At 44.9% G+C, this 26,980-nt stretch overlaps 1 protein-coding gene across 1 annotated transcript; it reads left to right on the top strand.

Moving 5' to 3' along the window:
• Window positions 1–1,956: 1,956 nt before the first annotated feature.
• On the top strand, window positions 1,957–25,553 carry LOC134338874 (XK-related protein 8-like). Its single transcript, XM_063035030.1, has 3 exons — window positions 1,957–2,427; window positions 12,660–12,850; window positions 21,178–25,553. The coding sequence occupies exons 1-3, from the start codon at window positions 2,102–2,104 to the stop codon at window positions 21,900–21,902; spliced, it is 1,242 nt and encodes a 413-aa protein (XP_062891100.1). The 5' UTR covers window positions 1,957–2,101; the 3' UTR covers window positions 21,903–25,553.
• The last annotated feature ends 1,427 nt before the right edge of the window (window positions 25,554–26,980 follow it).

Here is a 26,980-nt window from a genome sequence, read left to right as displayed (position 1 = left end):
AACAGATTTGACAGTGTGGCCCCTGTCCATCCCACACATGAGCCATCTGTTGTCGGCCCCTAACCAACACATATTTCACTCTCTCCTCCTACTCCTCCTCACAGTCCCCCACCCTGCTCTCATGACTATACCTCTTCCCCACACGAAACCACCACGGTGGGCTTCACAGCTGAACAGGTGAGAAGATAGCTGAAACATCTCAACCCAAGCAAGGCTGCAGGACCGGATGTCGTCAGTACCAGGGTGCTCAAAGCCTGTGCCCCTCAGCTATGTGGAGTACTTCGCCATGTATTCAGCCTGAGCCTGAGGCTCCAGAGGGTTCCTGTACTGTGGAAGACGTCCTGCCTCGTCCCTGTGCTGAAGATGCCGCGCCCCAGCGGCCTCAATGACTACAGACCGGTGGCATTGACCTCCCACATCATGAAGACCCTGGAGAGACTTGTTCTGGAGCTGCTCGGCCTATGGTCAGGCCACACTTAGATCCCCTCCAGTTCACCTACCAGCCCCGACTAGGAGTTGAGGATGCCATCGTCTTCCTGCTGAACCGTGTCTACGCCCACTTGGACAAGCCAGCGAGCACTGTGAGGGTCATGTTTTTTGACTTCTCCAGTGCGTTCAACACCATCCGCCCTGCTCTGCTGCGGGAGAAGCTGACAGCAATGCAGGTGGATGCTTCCCTGGTATCATGGATTCTTGATTACCTGACTGGCAGACCACAGTACGTGTGCTTGCAACACTGTGTGTCCGACAGAGTGATCAGCAGCACTGAGGCTCCACAGGGGACTGTCTTGTCTCCCTTTCTCTTCACCATTTACACCTCGGACTTCAACTACTGCACAGAGTCTTGTCATCTTCAGAAGTTTTCGGATGACTCTGCCATAGTTGGATGCATCAGCAAGGGAGGTAAGGCATAATACAGGGCTATGGTAGGAAACTTTGTCACATGGTGTGAGCAGAATTATCTGCAGCTTAATGTGAAAAAGACTAAGGAGCTGGTGGTAGACCTGAGGAGAGCTAAGGTACCGGTGACCCCTGTTTCCATCCAGGAGGTCAGTGTGGACATGGTGGAGGATTACAGATACCTGGGGATACGAATTGACAATAAACTGGACTGGTCAAAGAGCACTGTGGCTGTCTACAAGAAGGGTCAGAGCCGTCTCTATTTCCTGAGGAGACTGAGGTCCTTTAACATCTCCTGGACGATGCTGAGGATGTTCTACGAGTCTGTGGTGGCCAGTGCTATCATGTGCTGGGGCAGCAGGCTGAGGGTGGCAGACACCAACAGAATCAACAAACTCACTCGTAAGGCCAGTAATGTTGTGGGGATGGAACTGGACTCTCTCACGGTGGTGTCTGAAAAGAGGATGCTGTCCAAGTTGCATGCCATCTTGGTCAATGTCTCCCATCCACTACATAATGTACTGGGTGGGCACAGGAGTACATTCAGCCAGAGACTCATTCCACCGAGATGCAGCACTGAGCGTCATAGGAAGTCATTCCTGCCTGTTGCCATCAAACTTTACAACTCCTCCCTTGGAGGGTCAGACACCCTGAGCCAATAGGCTGGTCCTGGACTTATTTCATAATTTCCTTGCATAATTTACATATTACTATTTAACTATTTATGGTGTTATTGCTATTTATTATTTATGGTGCAACTGTAACGAAAACCAATTTCCCCCGGGATCAATGAAGTATGACCATGACTATGACTAATAATGCATCTGGAGCTGGAGACGCCTAGAGGAGGTTTTCGGGTTTGAGATCACGATGAACAATTCTATTTTGATGCAGATAAGCAACAGCTTCCAGGAAGAGAGTTTTCTTCCAGGAAGATTTTCTTAAAAGTTTGGGAAATAACACTAGAGGGTGCCAAAGGGAATATTTAAACCGTGTCCACTCTTGTCTGGTTTCGTCTCCCCTACAGGAATGAAAAGACCTTTGGTGAGTTAACAGTGGAAGAAAGTTAGTTATGCAGAGCGGGCAGCGACGACACGAAGCCGAAGTATGTCGGGAGGGGCAAATGTTACAGAGAACACTAAGAGTCAGCTCCAGAATAAATAGCAGTTAACTTTTCCCCGGAAGTTTTGTACCAAAAAAAATGTACTCGAACAATGCGGTTCGTTTCTCTGTTGTCGACCTGTTCTTTATCGGTCTCGGTATGGGCACTTTCCTTCTGGACCTTGGGACTGATGCCTGGGTAATGATCTCCTTCTACCTTGCCGGAGATTATTTTTGGGGCAGCATAGTGTTGAGTCTGGCGCTGCTGTGCTCGGCGGTCGTCCAACTGTTCAGCTGGTTTTGGTTCGCTGGGGACCGGGAGCAGCAGAGTTATTTCAACTCCGGACTGTTAGCAAAGTTGAAGACCACGCCAGGAGACTGCGTCTTGGGCCTGTTACACTGGTTGCAGCTGGGGTTCCTGATCAGGTCAGTCACGGCAAACAGTCTAATATCCGGACTAACATCCAGAACCTAAACCGTTGATTCAGATTCTCAGGTTGTAATCCCACCAGCACCTCGGGGAATTTTAAAATTTAGGAAATGTATTAGCATCACGGGAGTGTAGTGGTTAGCCCAGCGCTTTATAAGTACTGTGGTCCCGGGTTCAATTCCCGCCACTGTCTGTAAAGAGTTGCTACATTTCACCCCGCCACCGCATCTGTTTTCTCCCACTGTCCAAAGTTCACTGGTCATTGTAAATTGTCCTCTGATTAAATCGGGGGATTGCCAGGGCCTGTGTCTCAATAGTTAAAAAAAATATATTATTGACAAGACTTGTCAAAACCCATCTGCCTAACTCTGCTGTCTTTTTTAACATTTATTTTTATTGAAGGAATGACACAATACAGAATATATAATGGTTACGTTTTCCTCCATTTTGCAAAACAAACCTCCCCATCCCACCCGCCCTCCCCGAACATATCATGGCAGCTAATATTTTTACAACACAACAATTCACAAATACAAGTACAGACATTTCACAACCATACCCCCACACTACTTCAAGATGACAGCTCACACATATCTGCAACATGTCAGATGATCCAAAATACACTCATATTTACAATTCATCAACCACCCTGTGAGCACCCTGTGCGTGTTAAATGGGAGGCAACTTCCCAAGTACAATCAAATGCCCTCAACTAGTAGGTAATTCCTTAAGACTCCCAAAATATGATAAGAAAGGTTCCCATTTCGAATAGAACTTTTTCACAGACTCCCTGAAAGTGAATTTAATCTTTTCTAATTTCAGAAAAAACATTACATCTTCTAACCAAGCAGCAGCAGTTGGGGGAGTGGCAGATTTCCAAACCAGCAAAATTCTCCTATGGGCCAATAGCAATGTAAATGCAATGATATCCGACTGGCTTGCATTTAAACCCAAATCATCATCTGCCACACCAAATACAGTTATAAGCGGGCAAAGTCTCAGTGTCACCCCCAAAACCTCACTGATAATTTTAAAAACCAGTGCCCAATAGTCATCAAGCCGAGGGCAAAACCAAAATGCATGTACTAAACCAGCCGGAGAGAAGGAACACCTGTCACAGCCAGCGCCTGTCCCAGGGTATATGTCTGCAAGTCTGGCTTTACTTAAATGTATCCTGTGTAAAACTTTAAATTGTATGAGCCCCAGTCTAGCACATGATGATCAGAAATGAGCCCTATTCAATACTTTTGCCCAATATTCCTCTGCCAGATCCATACCGAGGTCATCCTCCTACCTACTCTTAGTTTTGTTTAGATCTTGAACTCCCAAAGACATCAGCTGAGAGTATAGTTCAGAGATCAGCCCCTTATTGTTAAAGCTAAGAGTGAATTTTTCCCATAACATAGCAGGTGGTAGAACAGGAAAAGAGGGAAATTTTTCCTTGACAAAGTGGCGAATCTGCAGGTATTTTAAAAAATGATTATGCGGAAGGCCATACTTACCGCGCAGGTTATCAAAACTATCAAATATGTTATCAGTATACAAATCCTTAATGCACATAAGACCATTCAAACCCCATTGTCTGAAAGCTGAATCGAATGTGGAGGGAGGAAATAAATGGTTTTTATGAATGGGGCCCAAAACTGAAGCTGATATGAACTTATAGTGGCAGCGAAATTTATTAAAGATTTTGAGGGTGGAGAGCACGACCGGGTTAGATGTGAATTGAGAGGATTTCAATGGTAAGGAAGAATACACCAAAGCTGGGAGAGACGAGGAGTGGCAAGACCGTGACTCAAGCAGGCACCAGATTATATCTGGCCGGTGAAGCCAAAATAATACTTTTTGAATGTTCGATGCCCAGTAATAATGAATAAAGCTGGGAAGACCCATTCCACCTACGTCACGACCTCTTTGGAGAGTGTGCTTACTGACCCTTGGGACCTTATTTTCCCAAATAAAGGAGGTTATAGCTTGGTCGACTGATTTAAAAAATAACTTAGATAAGAAAACTGGCAAACACTGAAGCAAATAGAGAAATCTAGGAAGTATAGTCATTTTCACTGACTGAATTCTTCCAGCTATAGTAAGGGGTAAACTGCGCCATCTCTCGAAATCAGCCTTCATTTGGCTAACCTGAGGCCTGTAGTTAGCTTCAAACAGAGATGTAAAAGAGCGAGTAATATGTATTCTTAGGTATACAAAACCATCTTGAGATAAAGGAAAAGGCAAGGATTCCTGTCCGATCTGTAGGGCCAAGTTATTAATGGGAAAGCATTTGCTTTTTTGAAGTTCAGTTTATAGCCAGAGAAGGCTCCAAATTGACCTAATAATGACACAATAGCAGGACTACTACCTACAGGGTCGCTAACATAAAGTAAGAGGTCATCAGCATATAGGGAAACACGGTGTTCCATGTCCCCTCTTCTAACACCTTGAAATAATGTAGTTGACTTAAGTGCAACAGAAAGAGGCTCAATTGCAATTGCAAAAAGAAGAGGGGACAGTGGGCAGCCTTGGCGAGTGCCACGTGTTAATGGGAAATAGTCAGATCGAAAATAATTTGTCTGTATACATGCTAAAGGCGAGTGGTATAATAGCTTAACCCAAGCTATAAATATTCTGCCAAATCCAAATTTCTCCAAAACACTAAACAAGTATACCCACTCCACTCTATCAAACGCCTTCTCCGCGTCCAAGGAGATAACAACCCCTGGACTTGGAGAATCACTGGGTGAATAAACCACATCAGCCAGTCGACAGATATTAAAAAAAGAATAGCGATTTTTAATAAAACCTGTTTGATCATCTGAAATTATCTTGGGAAGGGGACATTCTAAATGACATGCAAGCACTTTAGCCAAAATTTTCACATCTACATTCAAAAGTGAGATGGGGGCGATATGATCCACATTGAGTTGGGTCCTTGTCCTTTTTAAGAAGTAGTGAAATAGATGCCTGTGAAAGAGTAGGGGGTAAGGAGCCGTTCTGCAAAGATTCCTGAAACACTTCTAGAAGGACCGGTATGAGCTTATCCTTAAATTCCTTATAAAATTCTGTTGGGCAACCATCAGGACCTGGGGACTTACCACTCTGCATAGCCATAATGGCATTATTAATCTCTTCCTGCCCAAGAGCCCGATCTAGGTTCTCCACCTCCTCTGGTTCAAGAGTTGGTATTTCCAAATTATCTAAAAAACGTTCCATATTTTTTTTTTCTGAGGGGAACTCTGAGGCATACAGAGAGGAATAAAAAGTTGCAAAGATGTTATTAATCTCTTTTAGATTGCTTGTCAAGTTCTGGTGCATGTCTCTTATCTGGGAATAAGTCGTGATGCAGCTTGACGTTTCAACTGATGAGCCATAAGCCAGCTCGCCTTGTCACCGTATTCATAATAGAGGCCACGTGTCTTAAGAATTAATTGTTCTGATAGGTTTGTAGTTAGAAGATTAAACTTCGCTTGGAAATCAACCCAGCTTTTATATAATTCCGCAGTGGGTGCCTCAGAGTATTTTCTATCCAGGTCCGAAATAGATTGCAATAACACTTGCATTTCCTTCCTACGCTCGTTATTGGCATGTGAAGTATAAGATATTATTTGACCCCTCAAGTAAGCTTTTAAAGTTTCCCAAAGTAAAGAGTACGATACCGACTCAGTTTTGTTAGTCTCGAAGAATGTGTCAATGTTAGCCGATATATAACTACAAAATTTCTCATTAGAAAGCAAAAGGGGGTTAAGTCTCCACAGAGGCCGTTCTCTAACGTTTAAAGGAAAACTTAGGTCCAGTTTCACGGGCGAGTGATCAGATATAACTATAGCAGTGTATTCAATTTGTCTAATCATTGGTATCAAGGAGTTATCTATAAAGAAATAGTCTAGCCTGGAATAGGAGTGGTCAACATGAGAGAGAAGAAAGAGAATTGCCTAACTGATGGATTCAAAAATCTCCAAGGATCCATATAACCATTTTGTTGCATAAACATCGAGAAGGCTTTTGCCATACCTGAAAATGTTCCCCTAGGGCAAGACCTATCAAGCAGTGGATCAATAGCACAGTTTAAATCTCTGGAAAAGATTAGCTTATGTGTATTCAGGTTAGGTATTAATGACACAACCCTATTTGCAAATTGGACATCGTCCCAATTAGGTGCATAAACATTTACCAAAATAACAGGTATCTGAAAGAGAGAACCAGAGACTATAATAAAGCGACCATTAGGATCACTGATTACATCAGATGGTGTGAACTGCATTCTTTTGGTGATTAATATTGCCACCCCCCTGGACCTACTATTAAATCTGGAATGAAAAACCTGACTAATCCATGCTTTACGAAGTCTATTATGGTCCTCCACTCTTAAATGTGTCTCTTGTAGAAATAGAATATCTGCTTTTAATTGTTTGAGATGAGAGAAAACTTTAGCTCTTTTAACCGGACCATTGAGCCCCTTTACATTCCAAGAAATAAACCTCACAGGGTGGCCTCCATCAGCAGCACTCACGTTAACCATATCAAAAGGCACACAGGGCCTACAATCCAAAACAGTGCAAGGGTATAAGTTGCACACAATAACGCACAATGAAAAGAAAGTCTGATCAATCCGTAACACACAAAAGAATAAATTGCCATGGTAATCCCCCAAAACACTCGCCCCACCCCTTTACACAAACAACAAAAAAACCCAATTAACCCCCGAAGCCTAGATCTACCTCCCCAATTGAGGATGATCGCAGGCAGTACCTGACAAAAAACTTCCAAGGCGTTCCCCATACAGCCCAACTTTCAATCTAATCTAGGGTGGCTCCCCTCCTTAACATTTATCCTATCACTTATACTACCTTTAATATAACATATAGGCTAAAGATGACACAGGTCAAGCTAAGCATTAAAAACAAAAAAAAAACTCTGGGCAACTTAAACGCCCGAGATACAAATCCCAAATATTTACATTTTGCTGGTTGAAAGCTTTTGTTAATCAGTTTCGGCAGCATAGCAGTTCGACCCGATCGCGTTCCACAAATTAAACTGGAAAAAATGAACAAAGAAGTGGATTGTGAAAATTAACAGTTTGCCTCGGCATGAGGCCCCTTCCATGCTGCATGAATAACCTAAAAAAAAAAGTCATTGCTCTTCTCGTTCTTCTTCTCCCCAGCGCGAATGGTAAAACTCTTTGGCCGCCCCTGGTGTATGGAAATAATGCTTTTTACCTTCATGCGTGACCCGGAGCTGGGCAGGATACAAGAGACCGAACCTGACCCCTTTCCCGTAAAGCAGGGATTTCACCTCCTTGAAAGCTGCTCGTTTTTTACCCAGCTCCGCACTAAAATCTTCATAAAAAAACACGCGACGTCTGCGGAAATACGGCTCCTGCTTCCGTCTATTGATGATGCGTTGCTTATCTTGAAAGTAGTGAAAGCAAACCAGGAACGTTCTTGCAACACACATCAAAGTTGCTGGTGAACGCAGCAGGCCAGGCAGCATCTGTAGGAAGAGGTGCAGTCGATGTTTCAGGCTGAGACCCTTCGTCAGGACTTCTGCAGATGCTGGAAATTCAAGCAACACACATCAAAGTTGCTGGTGAACGCAGTCCTGACGAAAGGTCTCGGCCTGAAACGTCGACTACACCTCTTCCTACAGATGCTGCCTGGCCTGCTGCGTTCACCAGCAACTTTGATGTGTGTTGCTTGAATTTCCAGCATCTGCAGAATTCCTGTTGTTTGCAGGAACGTTCTTGGTCTCGTTTGCTTGGCTCCAGAGACACCGGATGGTTTATGTCCGACTCGGTGAGCACGCGAAAGTACGAGAGGACTTGGGAAAAAATTTGTCCCCAGCACTTCATCAAAAAACTCGGTCATAAATTTAACAGGGTCCGAACCTTCCAAATTTTCAGGAATGCCGACCACTCTCAAATTGGATCTCCACGACCGATTTTCGAGGTCATCAAGCTTTTCCTTCAGAAATGCGTTTTTGCTCAGCAACGCTGCAATGGCGGCTTCGGCGCTCACCAGTCGGTCACTGTAATCATTCAGGCCGTCTTCAGCCTCACAAATGCGTTCGTCGTGTGACTCATAAACAGACATAATTTGTTCCATGGTAGCATTCGCTGGTGATAAAGCATCTTCAGGTTCTCTTTTTAGGGCAGAATGCACTGCTTGCGTCATGTCAGAAATAAGTACTTAAACGAAGGCTCTCCAAGTCATCGGGTAGCGCAGGTCCGGGTTCAGCTCCAGCAGCGTGCAACGGCGCCATTACTGTAACATCCGCCTTCTTGCTCGAGGCTTCGCTATCTTTTTCCCCAGTTTTACTTCGAAGGTACATTCTACTTGCCATTTCAATGACCAGCTATGTCCCCCGTTGTTCACAATGGTCTCGAGCATATGGCAAAGATAAACAGGTAGATTTTCAATAAAAATCGGGAGCCACACTCACACGCACCGACTCACTCCATACTCGACCCCGGAAGTCCACTCTGCTGTCTTTGCCTTGCCCACCCTAGGATGGTTGACTCTTACCTGGCCTCTGAAGGTTCAAAGTAACTTTATTATCAAAACATGACACCGCACACAACCCTGAAATTCATTTTCTTGCGGGCATATGCTATAAATTGAGAACCATTTCATTGAGAAAATTCACCATGAACGCTGCCTGGGCAGGGTGAAAAGCATTATCAGGGATGCATCTCACCCTAACCATGGACTTTTTACTCTCCTCCCATCCGGTAGGTGCTACAGGAGCCTCCGCTCCTGCACCAGCAGGCACAGGAAGAACTTCTTCCCTGAGGCTGTGACCCTGCTGAACCTCTCATCACAGCACTAAGCAGTATTGCATCCATATTGTACTGTCTCAGTACTTTTATATTTGTGAGCTGTAGCACTTTTTTTATTCGCAGTTATTTTGTAAATAACAATATTCTTTGCACTTCTGGTCAGATGCTAATTGCATTTCATTGGCTTTGTATCTGTACTTGGCACAATGACAATAAAGTTGAATCTAATCTAATCCAATAGAACAATAACTATAATAAATCGGTCAGCAAGGCACCCTGTTCTGATGGGCCATTAGAGATGGACATGAAATGTTTGCATTGCCACTGATGTCAATGTCCTTTAAGATCATAATGTGAATAGGTATAGAAAGCAGATGCATGTTTAATATATCCAAGAATTTATTGTACTACAGGTGTAGTATTGTGTTTGTATTTGCATTTTGCCAGCTGAAATTGTTATATCCAGTCTACTTCCTCCCCTCCCCTGCCCCCACATTCCTGCCCTGACTTCTCTCTTTTTTCCAGTCCTCATGAAGGGCCTTGGACTGATACGTCAACTCTTTACTCTTTTCCATAGATGTTGCCTGGCCTGCTGAGTTCCTCTGGAATTTTGTGCCAGCACCGCCATTCACTGTGATCATGGCTGATCATCCACAATCAGTATCCAGTTCCTGCCTTATCCCCATAACCTTTGATTCCGCTATCTTTAAGAGCTCTATCCATCTCTTTCTTGAAAGCAACCAGAGACTTGGCCTCCACAGCCTTCTGGGGCGGAGCATTCCATATATCCACCACTCTCTGGGTGAAAAAGATTTTCCTCAACTCTGTTCTAAATGGCCTACCCCTTATTCTTAAATTGTGGCCTCTGGTTCTGGACTCACCCATCAGCGGGAACATGCTTCCTGCCTCCAGCGTGTCCAATCCCTTAATAATCTTATATGTTTCAATCAGATCCCCTCTCATCCTTCTAAATTCCAGAGTATACAAGCCCAGTCGCTCCAATCTTTCAACATATGACAGTCCCGCCATCCCAGGAATTAACCTCGTGAACTTATGCTGCACTTCCTCATTAGCAAGAATGTCCTTCCTCAAATTTGGAGACCACAACTGCACACAGTACTCCAGGTGTGGTCTCACCAGGGCCCTGTACAACTGCAGAAGGACCTCTTTGCTGTTATACTCAATTCCCCTTGTTATGAAGGCCAGCATGCCATTAGCTTTCTTCACTGCCTGCTGTACTTGCATCCTTGCTTTCAGTGACTAATGTACAAGAACACCCAGATTTCGTTGTGCTTCCCTTTTTCCTAACTTGACTCCATTTAGATAATAATCTGTCTTCCCTTTCTTACCACCAAAGTGGATAACCTCACATTTATCCACATTAAACTGCATCTGCCATGCATCTGCCCACTCACCCAGCCTGTCCAAGTCACCCTGCATTCTCATAACATCCTCCTCACATCTGTAGAGGCTCCACATGCTGCAGCTTGAGCTTGGAGCAAAAAGAGTGCCAGAAGGAACACGGTGTCAGAAAGCATACGGTCATGCACTTTGGTAGAAGAACCAAAAGGCAGATTTGGCAGATGCTTTTCCAGTAATTCGTTATCTCTTAACCAATCGAGTGAAGCCACTAATGTGGGTAATCTTCTCATTTCTGTCTGTGGGACTTTTTGACCGTTTGCTTCCAACACGAGACGTCGGTAATTCATTGGCTGTAAAGTGCTTTAAGTCAAGTCAAATTGAGCTTATTGTCATTTAATGTAATACCTGTACATGGATACCGTCAAACAAGACAACGTTCCTCTGGGTCAGGGTGCAAAGCACAGTAGTACATATGACACAGAATAACTTACAAAATTAAGGAAGAAATCTACAGATGGGTTGCACAGAAATAAACAAACTAGAGTGCACAGATTAAATATTGTAAGGATCAGAAATGATTAACCAGTGACACTTTGAATGCAATGTGGCAGCAAGTTCAGAAGCCTAATGGCCCGAGGGAAGAAATTGTTCCCCGCCCTGACCGTTCTTGTTTTTATGCATCAGATCCCCTGCCTGATGGTAGGAAGTCAAAGAGGATGCTGGATGGATGGGTGGGATCCTTGATACTACTAAGGGCCGTATGTACGCGACATTCCCGATGGATGGTAGGGAGATCTCTATGATCCTCTCAGCCCTTTGTGGGGACTTACAGTCCGATGTTCGTCTGTGCCCATATCAGATGGAGATGCAGCTTGCCAGGATGCTCTCAATGGTGCTCCTGTGAAATGCGGCTAAGTTGTGGGGGGGCGGGATGCCTTACTTTCCTCTGTCTCTTCGGGAAGATGGTTGTGTCGTAAGAGATGGAGCTTTTTCTCCCCCTTTTCTGACAAAATGGGTTATTTAAACCCACAATTTAAAAATGAGTAAATTATGTTGAGCTGTGCAGAATATCAATCCAATTTTCTTGCAGATCATGTATCAGATCTTTGCTTAAGTCCTGGGGTTGATGCGGAGGCTGATTCCTGCAGATGGAGGGTTGAAGAACCGGCCTGAAGGAAACACAGCTGACATTTCCCAATGTCGAAAAGTACCTGCAGAAGACTGCATTAGTTTTCATTATTTTATATATAGAGATAAAACACAGAACAGGTCCTGTGCCACCCAGCAACTCGCCTGTTCAACCCCAGCCGAATCAAAGGATCCTCCAACAGGACCACAACCTTGTCGTTGGGTTTGGAGGCTTGTGTGCCTCAGTGACCCCGAGAGCTATGTTGGCTAGAGTCAGGGCTTTATGCTTTAGCTCTTGGTAGGGTCACCCATGCCAAACAGGTCAAAGGGTAGAGGCCAGACTAAGAGTGGTCCACCGGTCCTCCAGATTTGGGGGTTCAGCTCGGCTACCAATGCTGACTGGCGAAACAAAATTCTTATGGAAACAGCAGTGAAGAATCCTTCTACATCTGAGTGTGATGGTATTCTTGGGTCTACACCCGGGACTTGCATGACTGACAGGAGTGAAAACCAAGAGGAAGCTACTGACATGATGAAGGAAGCCCTGGACACCGCCAGAGATGGAGGATCTTCATGGCTGCCCTAAACGCCAATGGTGTAACGGGCAGTGAGAAGAAATCACAGGATAATTTACAATCATCAATCAACCTACTAACCGGTACGCCTTTAGACTGTGGGAGGAAACCAGAGCACTGGGAGATAACCGACGCGATTCACGGGGAGAACGTACAAACTCCTTACAGCCAGCGCCGAAATTGAACTCAGAGCCCCAGAACGCCCCAGTCTGTAATACTGTTGCACTAACCACTATGCTACCGTGGCACCCTAAGGCATAGCCTAATGCTGTAGGAACTGTAGGCATCTGAAGTTGATTAGTGGGCTTGAGCTGAATGGTTTTTCCTGTCTGCATCCTGAAGATTTGAGAAACATGGTATGTTGGTTTTATCATTTGAATTATTTTTCCCTCAGGTACGTAACGGCACTGGAGGTAGGCTTCCGAGTAATCAGAGAGGGCGAGGCCATGGGTGCACAGTACGCCATTTACCTGGTCTGTGATATCAGCATGCTACGACTCTTTGAGAGCATCTTTGAAAGTGCTCCTCAACTCGCATTAATGCTCTACATCGTTATGCAGAGGAATCACGCGGAGATTCACCAGTGTAAGTGTTTAATTAACTTGTTCAGTCACCTTGTTGGCTGAGCTGCCATTTCGTTCACACTTTTGTCCACGGCCGCCTCTACTGTCGCGATGAGGCCACACTTGGGTTGGAGGAGTAGCACGTTGTATTCCGCCTGTGGAGCCCCCAACCTGATTTCTCAGACTTCCCCACTCCTTCACCATTCCCCCATTCCCATTTCCTCACTTCTCTTCTTACCTGCTTATCTCCTCCCTCTGGTGGTCTTCCCCCTTCCCTCCCTTCCATGGTCTACAGTCCTCTCCTATCAGATTTCCCCTTCTCCAGCCCTTTTTATCTCTTTCTCCAATCAACTTCCCAGCTCTTTACTTCACCCTTCCCCCTCTCTCGGTTTCGTCTGTCACCTACCACCCACCTGATTCTGACCTCCTCTTCCTTTCTGGTCCTGATGAAGTGTCTCGGCCCAAAATGTCGGCTATTTATCGTTTTCCATAGATGTTCCTCCAGCATTTTGTGTGCTTCTCTTGGATTTCCAGCATCTGCAGGCTTTCTCCTGTTCGGAATTCACACTGAACGGGTGGCTGTGCTGAAGCAGAAGGCAGTTAATAAGCTGTGCTGGGTCTGGAAGTGTGTATAACTGCCTGGCTGGATTTTGTTTATCTAAATGAATCAGTAAATTAGGTGACTTTTTCTGACAAATCAGTGCTTTGAGAAGATGTTTCCAATGGTGGTGGAGTCTAAGACCAGAGGGCACAGCCTCAGAATAGAGGGGTGGCCTTTTAGAACGGAGGTGAGGAGGAACTTCGTTAGCCGGAGAGTGGTGAATCTGTGGAATTCGTTGCCACAGGCGGCTGTGGAGGCCAAATCATTGGGTATACTTAAGCAGAGGTTGATGTATTCTTGATTGGTCAGGGTGTGAAGGGATACAGGGAGAAGGCAGGAGATTGGGGCTGAGAGGGAAAATGGATCAGCCATGATGAAATAGCGGTGCAGACTCGATGGGCCAAATGGCCTAATTCTGCTGCTGTATCTTAATGGTCTTAAGGTTTTCATGGTCACCGTTGCTGATAGTAGTTTAACATTCCAAATATGTTTAATTAAATGTAAGTGCTTCCGTTGCAGTTGTAGGATTCACGGGGTCATGTAACAATACAGCAAGGGTACAGGCTCTTTTACCCAACCAGTCCATTCCAGCACGACGCCCACCAATTTTCCTGTGTTTAGCCCGTACCTCTCCAAGCCCTGCCCCTCCCTGCAACTATCCAAGTGCTCCTTAAATGTTACCATTGTACCTGCCTTAACCACTTCCTCTGGCAGCTTGTTCTATATACACGCCACCCTCAGCATGAAAGATTTGCCTGTCAGGTCCTCTCTCACTGTAAACCTATACCACCCGGTTTTGGACTCCTGTACCCTAAAGACTGTGCCATCCACTTTGTCTTTTTTATTTAGGCATCTGTTAGTCTCGTGAGACCGTGGATTTGTGCCTTGGAAGTTTTCCAGGGCGCAGGCCTGGGCAAGGTTGTATGGAAGACCGGCAGCTGCCCATGCTGCAAGTCTCCCCTCTCCACACCACCGATGTTGTCCAAGGGAAGGGCATTAGGGCCAATACAGCTTGGCACTGGTGTCGTTGCAGAGCAATGTGTGGTTAAGTACCTTGCTCAAGGACACAACACGCTGCCTCAGCTGAGGCTCAAACTAGCGACCTTCAGATCACTAGACCGATGCCTTAACCACTTGGCCACGCGCCAGCACACTTTATCTACACTTCTCGTAATTCTAAACACTTATAAGGTCACCCCCTGATTTTCCTATGTTGCAAGGAAAAATGACATAGCCTTGGCTAGCCTCTTGTCCTGGCAACATCCTCCTATATCTTCTTTACACTCTTTCCATTGTAATGGCTTTTTTCTTATAGCAGGGGAACTGAAACTTATTTTCCAGAATTAGAATCTTGATTATGATTATGAGGACACGCAGTCCTCTTTTATTGTCATTTAGTAATGCATGCATTAAGAAATGATACAATGTTTTTCCAGAATGATATCATGAAAACACATGACAAACCGACTTAAAAACTAACAAAAACCACATAATTATAACATAGTTACAACAGTGCAAAGCAATACTGTAATTTGATAAGAACAGACCATGGCACAGTAAAAGTCTCAAAGTCTCTCGAAAGTCCCATCATCTCACGCAGACGATAAACCTCCAGCGCCGCCGACTTGCTGGTGCATCCCGGAAGCATCCGACCACAGTCCAACTCCGAGTCCGTCCGAAAAACTCTGAGCCTCCGACCAGCTCTCCGACACCGAGCGCTGAGCACCATCTCTGCCGAGCGCTTCGACCCCGGCCCCGGCAACAGGCGATACCCAAAGCCGAGGATTTGGGGCCTTCGTCTCCGGAGATTCTCGATCGCACAGTAGCAGCGGCAGCGAAGCGAGCATTTCAGAAATTACTCCAGATGTTCCTCTGTGCTTCTCACGGCTGTCTCCATCAAATCCTGATTGTGCACGGCCCCTAGTTACACACAATCAATATTCATTCGGAACAGCCGCGTGCGCTGCGTCACGCCACCATCTTCTCCTCCCTCCGGATACCAAAGTGTTATAACATGTTGGATTCTAATCCAGTAAATTAACTAACAACACCCTTGGATGCTGCTTAAGTAACTAAACCATCTCGTTGGCATACCCTACAAGCTCGTCCAGTAACTTCAGAATCGGGTTTAATATCACCAGCGTACTTCGTGAAATTTGTCAACTTTGCGGCAGCAAAACACGATAATAGAGAGAGAAGAGTAAACTGGGAATTACAGTCAGATAGATATTAAATAGTTAAATAAATAGTGCATAAATAAAAAAAAGGTAGTGAGGTAGGGTTCATAGTAGCGAGATAGCGTTCCACTTAACCATTAACTTAGCAAAGCATCACACACAAGATGCTGGCAGAACTCAGCAGACCAGGAAAAGAGTAAACAGTCGACGTTTCGGGCCCAGACCCTCCTAGAATAGGTTTCAATCGGTACTTTTAATGTCAGAGAATATTTAATATACATCCTGAAATTCTTTTTCTTCGCAAACATCTACAAAAACAGAGGAGTGACCCAAAGAATGAATGACAGTTAAATGTTAGAACCCCAAAGAACCCCCCCCCACTCCAGCGCTCTCCTCATAAGCAGCAGTATTATGAGTTCAGGAGGGTTATGTTACCATACCCTTGATATACTAGTCCAGTGGCTTAACTACTGTGTTGCTACACCCCGAACCCTGGTTAAGTCCAGTAACTTAACCACCCCGCTAACACACTCCGGATATTGGTTCAATAATATAAGCACGCCGATTATATCTTCTCCTTGTGAAGAAATTCTTGAAAAGAGGAACAATGAGCAATGTACTGAGTGAAGTGATTAGAAGAAGTACAGGCAACAGCACTTTGCTTGTCTGCATTACCAAGATAGAGCTAAACTGACAATGGTCTCAAAGAGGTGCTTTTTATATCTTCAGTGTCTCTGGAGTTGGAAGAGAGCTAGTGGAGTAAGTGTGGTGGAGATGGGATGCCTCTGTGGATCAATTTTTATACTAGGTATGGAGAAAGTAGAAAACATCCTAATTACACAGACAGGAATCAGTATTTGTACAGAAAACCTGAAGCTGATCAGGGCAAGGACGGTCTTGACTGGGATCTCCATACAGTCAGCTAACCCTTTGAAGCACACCCTGTCTTCAAATTCATTTTGCTTTCGTAATGCAGTACTTCAACATTCAGAACCATATCTTTCACCGTACTAATCTGGTCACAAATTTCGCCACACTAGTTTCCTCATACATGCTTAACTCTATTATTAAGGTCACATCTTACCCATTCCCACCTGCTCAAAAATTATCTTCACATTATGGAAGTTCTCATAGAAACATAGAAAACCTATAGCACAATACAGGCCCTTCGGCCCACAAAGCTGTGCTGAACATGTCCTTACCTTAGAACTACCTAGGCTTACCCGTAGCCCTCTATTTTTCTTTCTTTTATTTATTTTTTTTGGGGTGTGCCTGCTTGCGAGTCTGTGCGTCCGTGATGATGGATTTTTCATGGCTTTTACAAGGCGCGGAGCGAAAGAGAGAGACTGTGTGGCATGCCATTTCTCACGCAGGCATTTCGCAGTATTTTTCCCTTTATGAGGTCGAGTTGCGATCTCAACACTCAACCCGGCACAGATGGAAAGCGTACTCGGGAGCGGACCCGACTAGTTTCGAACCCGGGAATCTCCGCTCCCAGGTCCGGCGCTGATGTCGTTGCGCCACCAGCCGGCCCAGCCCACTATTTTTCTAAGCTCTTCTCACTGGAGATTAGCTCCAGGGCTTCACTTGGGTTGGCTGTCCTGCACATGAATTCCTGTAAAATGTCCTGTCAGTGGTTTACCAACCTGAGGCAGTAATGTTCATGGAATAGTTTAAAAAAACATCTTTAGAAGCAAGAGTACAGCAGTAGGCCGGCCGGTTTGAATCCAGCGGGCTCCTTGCACACTTTATATCCATGTTGGGTTGAGGGTCGAGGTTAAAAAAAAACACAACACAGTCAAATGCTATGGAAATGCCAAAAATGCCAGCCAATGCGCCACAAGGCGTGGAAAGGAACAAGAAGAATACAGCAGAAGTTAGAATGAAGGGCAAGGCTGGCAGGTGTTGGGAGAACCTGGTCAAGAAGAAGGAGGTGGCAATAGGTCAAGTACAGGCAGCAGGGGTCAAGTGTACAGGGAACATAGGAAGAGATCAGGAAGGCAAAAGAGACATGAGATAGTTTTGGCAGAAAAGGTTAAGGTGAATCAAAATATATTTTACAAGTATATTAAGAGAAAAAGAGTAGAAAGAGAGTAGGGTCCCTCAAAGACTGAAGTGGACAAGAGATGGACAAGATCCTCAATGAATGTTTCTCCTTTGTCTTTTTAAGAAAGACCGGAAGACTTTCTAGGGATGTTAATGGGAATTTCTTGGGGATAGTCTGCGTTACAGTAGACGAGGTGCTGGACATCTTGAAACAAATCTCCAGTACCTGACTGGATGCATCCAAGAGCAATGCGAGAGGCTCGAGAAGAAATTGTGGGAGGCATGCCTGCATCATGGTTAGCGTGGGGTGGAGTTCCTGAAGACAAGAGTAGTATATGTTGTGTCTTTAGTTAAGAAGGCATGTAGCAAAACAAAAAGGGAATTGGGTCAGTGTGGCTTTGTTAGGGTTTTTAATGCTATGTTTGATCAGCATGAATTTCTTCAAAGATTCAAGATTCAAAAAAACTTTGTCATTCTAACCATGCATTAGCTCTGCAGGGCAGAATGAGACAGCGTTTCTCAGGGGCAGTGCAATCATAACATAACAAACGTAACAATAAATAGTAAAACACAACAGCCACATGTCAGTTAAAATCAGTTATAAGTGTCCAGTGCAAGTTAAAAGTGTCCAAAGCAGAGTCAGGTGGAGCAGCTATTTAGCAGTCTGACTGCCTGTGGGAGGAAGCTGTTTAGTAGCCTTGTGGTTTTAGTTTTGATGCTCCTGTAACGTTTGCCTGATGGCAGAAGAATAAACAGTTCATGGAGAGGGTGTGAGGGGTCTTTAATGATGTACTGTGTCTTCTGGAGGCATCGACTCTGAAAGAGGTCTTGGACAGAAGGTAGGGAGACCCCAATAACCTTCTCTGCTCCCCTAACCACCCTCTGCAAGGCTTTTTTGTCGACAGCACTGCAGCTGGAGTACCAGGTTGTGATGCAAAAGGTCAGCACACTCTCAACCACGCCTCTGTAGAATGTAGTTAAGATGTTAGTGGGGAGTGATGCTTCTTTAAGCTTCCTCAGAAAGTGCAATCTCTGCTGGGCCCGTTTCACAATCCCAGTGGTGTTCCTGGACCAGGTGAGATTGTCCGAGATCTGCACCCCAAGTAACTTGATGTTTTCCACTCTCTCCACTGTGGAGCCGCTGATGCTGAGGGGTGTGTGCTCAGGCTGAGACCGTCTGAAATCGACAATCATCTCCTTGGTTTTGGTGACATTAAGCATCAAGTTGTTATCCCTACACCAGCTCTCTAGGTGTTTGACCTCCTCCCTGTACATAGTTTCATCATTTTTGCCGCTGAGCCCCATCACTGTGGTATCATCTGCAAATCATAGGATATCATGTCTTAAGAACTTGATTGAGATTTTTTTTTTTGATTGTGGGGTGAGGGCAGGGTGGTACACGTCTATATTGACTCCAGGAAGGGCTTTGATAAAGTGTCAGAAATTACTCTGAAGGTTAGATCGCATGGAATCCAGGGAGAGCTAACTAACTTGGATGCACAATTGGCTTGAGGGTAGAAAGCAGAGAGTGATAGCTGGAGCTTGTTCTCAGACTGGAAGCCCATGATTGGTGCAACACACAAAATGCTGGAGGAACTCAGCAAGCCAGGCAACATATATGGGGCGGGGGGGGGGGGAAAGTACAGTTGACATTTTGGGCTGAAACCCTTTGGCAGGACAGGATTTCCTCTTGTTTGTGAGCCCATGGTTAGTGGTGTGTCTCTGTGTATTTGGTGCATGGCCCATTAGTACTTGTCATTGATTTGACCATAAGATGTAGGCCGTTTCACATTTCATCATGGCTGATCCATTTTCCCCTCAGCCCCAATCTCCTGCCTTCTTCCCATGTCCCTTTGTGCCCTGACTAATCAAGAATGTATCAACCTCTACCTCAAGTATACCAACAGACTTGGCCTCCTCAGCTGCCCGTGGCAACAAATTCCACAGATTCACCACTCTCTGGCTAAAGAAATTCCAACTCATCTCTGTTCTAAAAGGACGACCCCCTATTCTGAGGCTGTGCCCTCTGGCCTTAGACATCCCCCACCCATAGGAACCGTCTTCTCCACTTCCACTCTATTGGAGCCTTTCACCATTCCATAGGTTTTAATTAGGTCACCCTTTATATCTTCTGAATTCCAGTGAGTACAGGCCCAGAGTCATCAAATGTTCTTCACAGGACAAGCCTTTCAATCTTGGAATCATTTTCGTGATCCTCCTTTGAATCTTCTCCAATGTAAGCATAAGAATGTACAAGGCATACTTTGTTTGCAGGCCACATGAAAATAGGTGGTTTTGTGGACGTTGAAGAAGCTTATCAAAAATTACAGGGGGCTGTTCATCTGGGTAACTGGCTGATGAATGGAAAGCCATGTTTTACTCGGATATGTGCATTTTGGAAAGACAAATCGGGGAGGGCTTTCACAGTGAATGTAGTATCTTGGGGAGTGTGGTAGAACGGTGAGCTTGGAGTTTAGGTACATGGTTCTTGGAAAGTAGAATCACAGGTAGACAGGATAGTGAAGAGGGCTTTTGGCACACTGGGCTTCATCAGTCAGGCTGTTGAGTATAGAAGCTGGAAGTTAACGTTGCAGTTTTATAAGATGCTGGTGGGGCACACTTGGAGTATTGTGTTCGGCTTTGGTCATCCTAATGATATTACACTAGAAAAAGAGCAGAAAAGATTTACACGGGTGTTGTATTATAGGGAGAGGGCTAGGACAATTTTTTTTCTTGGAGTGCAGATGTTATAAGATAATAGGAGCGGAATTAGGCCATTTGGCCCATCGAGTCTGCTACGCCGTTTCATCATGGCTGGTCCAATTTTCCTCTTTGCCCCAGTCTCCTGCCTCCTCCCCGTATCCCTTCATTCCCCGACCAACCAAGGATCTATCAACCTGTGCCTTAAATATACATAAAAGATATGGCCTCCACAGCTGCTTGTAGCAGAGAGAATCTTATAGAGGTGTATAATATCACGAGGGGCAAAAATAGGGTGAATGCACTGGGTCTTTTTTCAAGCCCCAGGAAGATCAACAACTAGGGGCAGTATTCCTTTTAGATGGATACTTTATTGATCCCAAAGGAAATTACAGTGTTCCAGTGGCATTACAAGTGCACAGACATACAGATATTAGAAAAGAACACAGAGGTGTTCTTTGTATATGCACAAAGGTGGAATACAGATGGAGTGAGTTGCCAGAGGAAATGGTTCAAGCAGGTACAGTAACAACTTTTATTTAAGAAAGAAAGTGAACAGTTACACAGATAGGAAAGATTTAGAAGGATATGGACCAAATAGAGACATGGGACTAGCTTAGATGGGTATTTGGTTGGTATTGCCAGCTTGGCTCAAAGGCCATATTTCCGAACTCTTATGACTTAGTAGAGACTTCAAAATGTTAACTTATGACTAAGAGTGTGGCATTTGTTAGAACATTCCACTTGGCTCTGCCGTATTTAAATATGTTTTATTAATTAACCTTTTCAAGCATTTTCTGCTCACTGTTGATCCAATTTCCACAGATTTCTCCCTTGTGGCGTCTTTCCTCTCCATCGCCTGGGCTCTCCTGGACTTTCACCAATGTCTGCGCACATCTCTTTCTGATAAAATGCCCCTTCGGTTCAAGTCAGCCGTGACTTACCTCCTGTGTAACCTGCTGCTCACCTGTCCCAGGATTATAAGCATTGCTTTGTTTGCAACTGTGTTCGGACAGTACGTCTTCTTGCACTTTGCTCTCGTGTGGCTGCCGATGTTCTTCTGGGCATGGCAACAAGGCACAACCTTCATGAAACGATTTCCAGAAGAGGTCTTCTATCGAGGTACAGTGGCCGTGATCTTGTATTTCACTTGGCTTAATATCGCTGAGGGAAGAACACGCGGCAGACAGATTATCTATCACTCGTTCATAGCAGTGGATTGTGGAATCCTCACTGGATTTTGGTGGCTCCACAGAGACCCAGTTCTAACTGCTCCCTACGCAGGTCTACTACTTATTGGTATATCATTATCTTACCTTATTGGTATGATTGTGAAGTGTCTTTATTATGAGTGTCTCCATCCCTTAATTGAAGCAGAGTACTTGCCAAGTGATGACGAAACAGACAGTTTACAGGAAGATGGATTCCGATCGTTTCGTGAGAGGGCACCTTTAGTGAACAAGAGAATGAAAATCCTTTCCAATGGTTTTTACTATTTCCTACCTGAGGGGGAAAGTTTCATCACTAAAACAGAGGAAACTAAAGTCTAAAGATAGAGTATTTTCGTAAATGCATGTTTGCACAAAACGAATTTCCTCTGCAATTGTACTAATGTTGGATTGATTTCAGGGCAAAACATGTTTTATGGGGCATGTTTCAGCTTGAGTGAGCAAAGTTAAAGCAAGTTGTCGTATTGTTATTCTTGCCCCAGATGTGTCTCCTCCTGTCCTGCCATTCTCAGGTGCCACAGTGCTGGAAAAGGAGTCAGTCAGTTAGCTGACTATAATAAGTAAGTTGCAACTTCTCACTGTGAATCTTCAGGTTTGCACATGCAATACAGTTAGTTCTTCCTTGCTGTCCATTGCAGTGGAGCGATATTGACTAACCACAAGGATCATTAGTTCACAATCACTATTAACGATCCATAGATGATAATGACTCTAACCACCTATTTCCCAAAATCAACCTCACCATCTATCTCCTGCCAGCATGCTCAGCAAATCTATAGAATAGTAGATGTAAACAGGATCAATGCAAGGGCATAGAAGGCAACAAACTGTTGAAATGCGAATATAAATAAATAGCAATAAATAACAAGAGCATGAAATAACAAGAAAGAGTCCTTAAAGTGAGATGATTGGTTTCGGGAACATCTCAATGGATGAGTGTAAATACCCTCTTTTGGGCATATGGCCAAGTGGTTAAGGCGTTCGTCTAGTTATCTCGAGGTCGCTAGTTCGAGCCTCAGCTGTGGCAGCGTGTTTGTGCCCTTGAGCAAGGCACTTAACCACACATTGCTCTAGTATCTGTGCGAGGAGTGGCGCCCCACACAGACTTCCAATCTGCGCCTTGTAAGGCATGAAAATGCCCGACGCAGGCCTCTCATGGTCTGAGTCGACGTTCCTCCTCCCCTTTGTTCAAGAGCCTGATGGTTGAGGGGTAGCAACTGTTTTTGAATCTGGTGGTGTGGGTCCTGAGGCTCTTGTACCTCCTACCTGATGGAAGCAATGAGGAAAGAATGTGGTCTGGGTGGTGGGGATTTTTGATGATGAACGCTGCTTTCCTATGACGCTGTTCCAAATAGATGTGCTCAATGGTTGGGTGATGTGCTGGGCGAATCCATCACCTTTTGTAGGATTTTCCGTTCAAAGGCATTGGTGTTTCTGTACCAGGCCGTGATGTAGTCAGTCAATACATTCCCCGCTACACATCTGTAGAGGTTTGTCAAGTTTTTTGCTGTTGTGCCGAATCTCTGCAGCCTTCTAAGGATAGTGCAGGATAAGGGAGATAAAAAAAAAAACAAGGCTCAGTCCTTGAGACGGGAGACCTAAGAGAGAGCAGGTGTGGGAAGTCTGAAGCAACACACAAAATGCTGGAGGAATGCAACAGATCAGGCGGCGTGTCCTGGTGAGTTGTGCCGGCTCTCGTCTTGCTTTAGGGCTTCTCGAGTTTCTCAGATGGAAAAACATCGAGTGGCTGGGACTGAGACACTCCAGAGAAGGTGATCAATACACCAGATGAGCTCCAATGCCTTGTTGAGTTTCCTGATAAACTTTAAACTTAATACATACAATAAAATAACTGAAACTTAAGTACGGTGCGCCAGCCTTAGAAATGGAAGTTAGAGCAATGAATGATTGGATTGAATGGGAAAAGAATTGGATTTCACACATTCAGGAAACAGTAACTATGCTCCCTATACTGTGCTGGTGCTAAGTAGAACTTATGCCAAAAAAAAAGGGGTGAGTATAATTCCTGTAAGAAGCTGTATGGAAACCCCCTAACCACTCCTTCTTTGTCATGGTGATCACAGAGAAATGTGTCAAAGCTCAAATAGCACTCAGTGGTATGAATAATGAATTTCCAGTTCCAGCTGACTCTCACTTCCTGTGCGCCCCGCTTTCTCAGAAGCAAACAAGATGCTGGAGGAACTCAGCGGGTCGCGCCGCGGGCGTGGAGGAAAGCGGACACATACTGTTTTGGATTGAAACTCTTCACCTGGATTTGGGAGGGGAGACGGGTGGCGCGGTAGCGTAGTGGTTAGCACAGTGGATTACAGAGCAGGTGACAAGGGTTCAATTCCCGCCACTGCCTGTAAGGAGTTTGCACGTCCTTCCCTTGATTGCATGGGTTTCCTCCGGGTGCTCTGGTTTCCTCCCAAAGACCTACCAGTCGGTACGTTAATTGGGCATTGTGAATTGCCCCGTGATTAGGCCAGGATTAAATTTGGGGTTGCTGGGCACGTGGCTCAAAGGCCTACACCACACTGTACCTTAGTCAACAAAATTAAATAGCTGCTATAAAAAAGTGAGGGTGGGAAATGGAGCAAGAGGTATCCCATGAGAGGTGGATCCAAGTGAAGGGGACGATAGGCAGTTGGAGGAGGGAGAAGTGAAAATTGCAACTGAGGCCTCGGAGTGATGTGAAGGCGACAGAGGGCTGAGCAGATGATGGAATCTGATAGGCGGTGGAGCACGGTCAAATAAGGGAAGTGGGCAGGCCAGAGAAACAGGGTGACGGGGGCAGAGTGAGTGCAGGATGAACTGAATAGATCATGAGAAAGGTGATGGGGGGGTGCGGGCAGGGAATTCTCAAATTCAGTGCCTCATCAGATCCATACCTTTTCACTCTAGCATATAAAGTCTAACATTTTCGGGAGTTATATTTACTCTTCAAAGCCACTTAGTGGAGCACTGAGACGTTCTGTCAGTGCTGACCTTTCAGTAGCTGATTGCCCAAATGGGTTACCATGCAGTTAGATAGATAGATAGGTAGATAGACATACTTGGGTTTCGTTACAGCCGCACCAACCAAGAATAGAGCATAAATATAGCAATACAAAAACCACAAACAATCAAACGACAATATGCAAACTATGCCAGACGGAAATGGGTCCAGGACCAGCCTATTGGCTCAGGGTGTCTGACCCTCCACGGGAGGAGCTGCAAAGTTCATTAGCCACAGGCAGGAACAACCTCCCGTGACGCCCAGTGTTGTATCTGGGTGGAATATAGCCAGAGTCCAACAGCAAAAAGTTCAATATCCGGTCTACAAACACGTTCCTCGATCGTAATATGACCAGGATTGCTCAATATGGCTCAAGGGCTTTCTCAGTAACCAAGCTGCAGCCATCCTTTGCTATTCTGAGTTGAAAACCAAACCCTTTACTGGTGCCAGCCTGCCTGCCATCGATAACTCCACTTAATATCAGAGAATGTGTACAATATACAACCTGAAATTCTTACTCTCCGCGGACATCCTCGAAACGGAGGGAAAAACCCAAAAAAACGAATGGCAGGAAAGGGCCAGTAACCTCATGAAGGATCCCACTCACCCTGCCCACGGACTGTTTGTCCCACTCCCATCAGGGAAGAGGCTGCATATCATCCACACCAGGACCACCAGACTCAAAAACAATTGCTTTCCCCAAGCAGTAAGACTGATCAACACCCACTACCCACCCCCGACACTACTTTGTCATTCCCTGTCAGAGTCACCTTGCGTGCAGATACTCCCGTGCCTCACTTTATGCATACAATCGTTCTACGATATTGATATAACTATCTTACGTACTTATATTTATTGTGTTTTTTAATTATTATTGTGTTCCTTATTGTGTTTTTATTGTGCTGCATTGGACCAGGAGTAACAATTATTCTGTTCACCTTTACACTCATGTACTGGAAATGACATTAAACAATTGTGAGTTTTGAAAAAACACTGCCAGCTTCTGTATTCACTGATGCACTGACGTTCTCAACCATCTTGTACAATGCTTTCTAAAGAAACACACAGAACTTGACCAGAATTCTTCGAGCTCTGAGATGCTGGGTGTACTCTTGACTGTGCCTGTAAGTAAAATGTGCTGAAAAAGTACATTAGTTATCTTGAGTCCACAATTCCATTGTTTCATCACAGTTCTAGTGCACTTTCAGGCGGCTTCATTCAACATTGAAGGTGCTAACGTCATCACTCTGGCTGCACAGACCTCAGACCCTCGTCTATATTTTCAAAATCGACCAGTTCCAACAGGATAGTCGGATTGTGTTAGGTGGCCAGGCTCTCTTGGACCCCGCAGATTAGATCTGCAGCAAGATTTGAGACTCCATTGATTGCAACCTGGAATTTGTGGCTTGCAGATTATGGGGCAAAGGTGAGTCAATTTAAAAAAAATATTTATTTCAAAATTTTATTTTATTTGAGTCTTTAAAAAAAAAACACTCAAACCAAGAGGGATACAGTAACAGTGTCTACAATTACTGAAGGCACTCAGAACTTAGGAGAAATATTTATGAGTTTGAATTCCACAACTGGGACTGTCCGTCCCCACTCCCCCACCCAGCAATGAACTCGATGGCCAAGTGGCCTCCCTCCCCGAACTTTGACAGGAGCTAGCCCCCTTAAAACAACAAGGGTCCATTTCCTACATTCCCTTTCAACTCATTGTACCTGTTGACATTAAACACAGCAGGTAATCTCTCCTGAGTTCCCTTTAAATTTGCCATTTTGTTAGGGAAGATATCTCTGCCATCCAGTGATGTCCTGAGGAAGGGTCTGGGCCTGAAATGTCGACTGTACCTCTTCCTATAGATGCTGCCTGGCCTGCTGCGTTCCACCAGCATTTTGTGCGTGTTGTCTGCCATCCAATTTCTGAATGGACATCGAATCCATGAACACTACCTCACTTTTTGTTCCATATTATTTCTGTTTATACACTATTTTTAATTTTATATATATAGGCATCTGTTAGTCTCGTGAGACCGTGGATTTGCGCCTTGGAAGGTTTCCAGGGTGCAGGCCTGGGCAAACTTGTATGGAAGACCAGCAGTTATCCATGCTGCAAGTCTTCCCTCTCCACGCCACCGATGTTGTCCAAGGGAAGGGCATTAGGACCCATACAGCTTGGCACCAGTGTTGTTGCAGAGCAATGTGTGGTTAAATGCCTTGCTCAAGGACACAACACGCTGCCTCAGCCAAGGCTCGAACTAGCGACCTTCAGATCACTTGACAAACGCCTTAACCACCTGGCCACATGCCAATACATCTGCAATTGATTTTATTTTTTTTTTCTCTCTATTATCACGTATTGCATTGTACTGCTGCCGCTAAGTTAACAAATCTCACGACT

Source organism: Mobula hypostoma, chromosome 28, assembly GCF_963921235.1.
Source record: "Mobula hypostoma chromosome 28, sMobHyp1.1, whole genome shotgun sequence".
Taxonomy (NCBI): Eukaryota; Metazoa; Chordata; class Chondrichthyes; order Myliobatiformes; family Myliobatidae; genus Mobula; species Mobula hypostoma.
Note: the sequence above shows the minus strand (reverse complement) of the source record. Positions and strands in the feature narration are given on the sequence as shown.

Bases quoted from the DNA above. Each gene is read 5' to 3' on its own strand.
- LOC134338874 (XM_063035030.1), top strand. From the start codon at position 2,102: ATGTACTCGAACAATGCGGTTCGTTTCTCTGTTGTCGACCTGTTCTTT. The intron at 2,428-12,659 runs GTCAGTCACGGC...TTTTTCCCTCAG, and splicing joins CAGCTGGGGTTCCTGATCAG to GTACGTAACGGCACTGGAGG. The intron at 12,851-21,177 runs GTAAGTGTTTAA...CAATTTCCACAG, and splicing joins TCACGCGGAGATTCACCAGT to ATTTCTCCCTTGTGGCGTCT.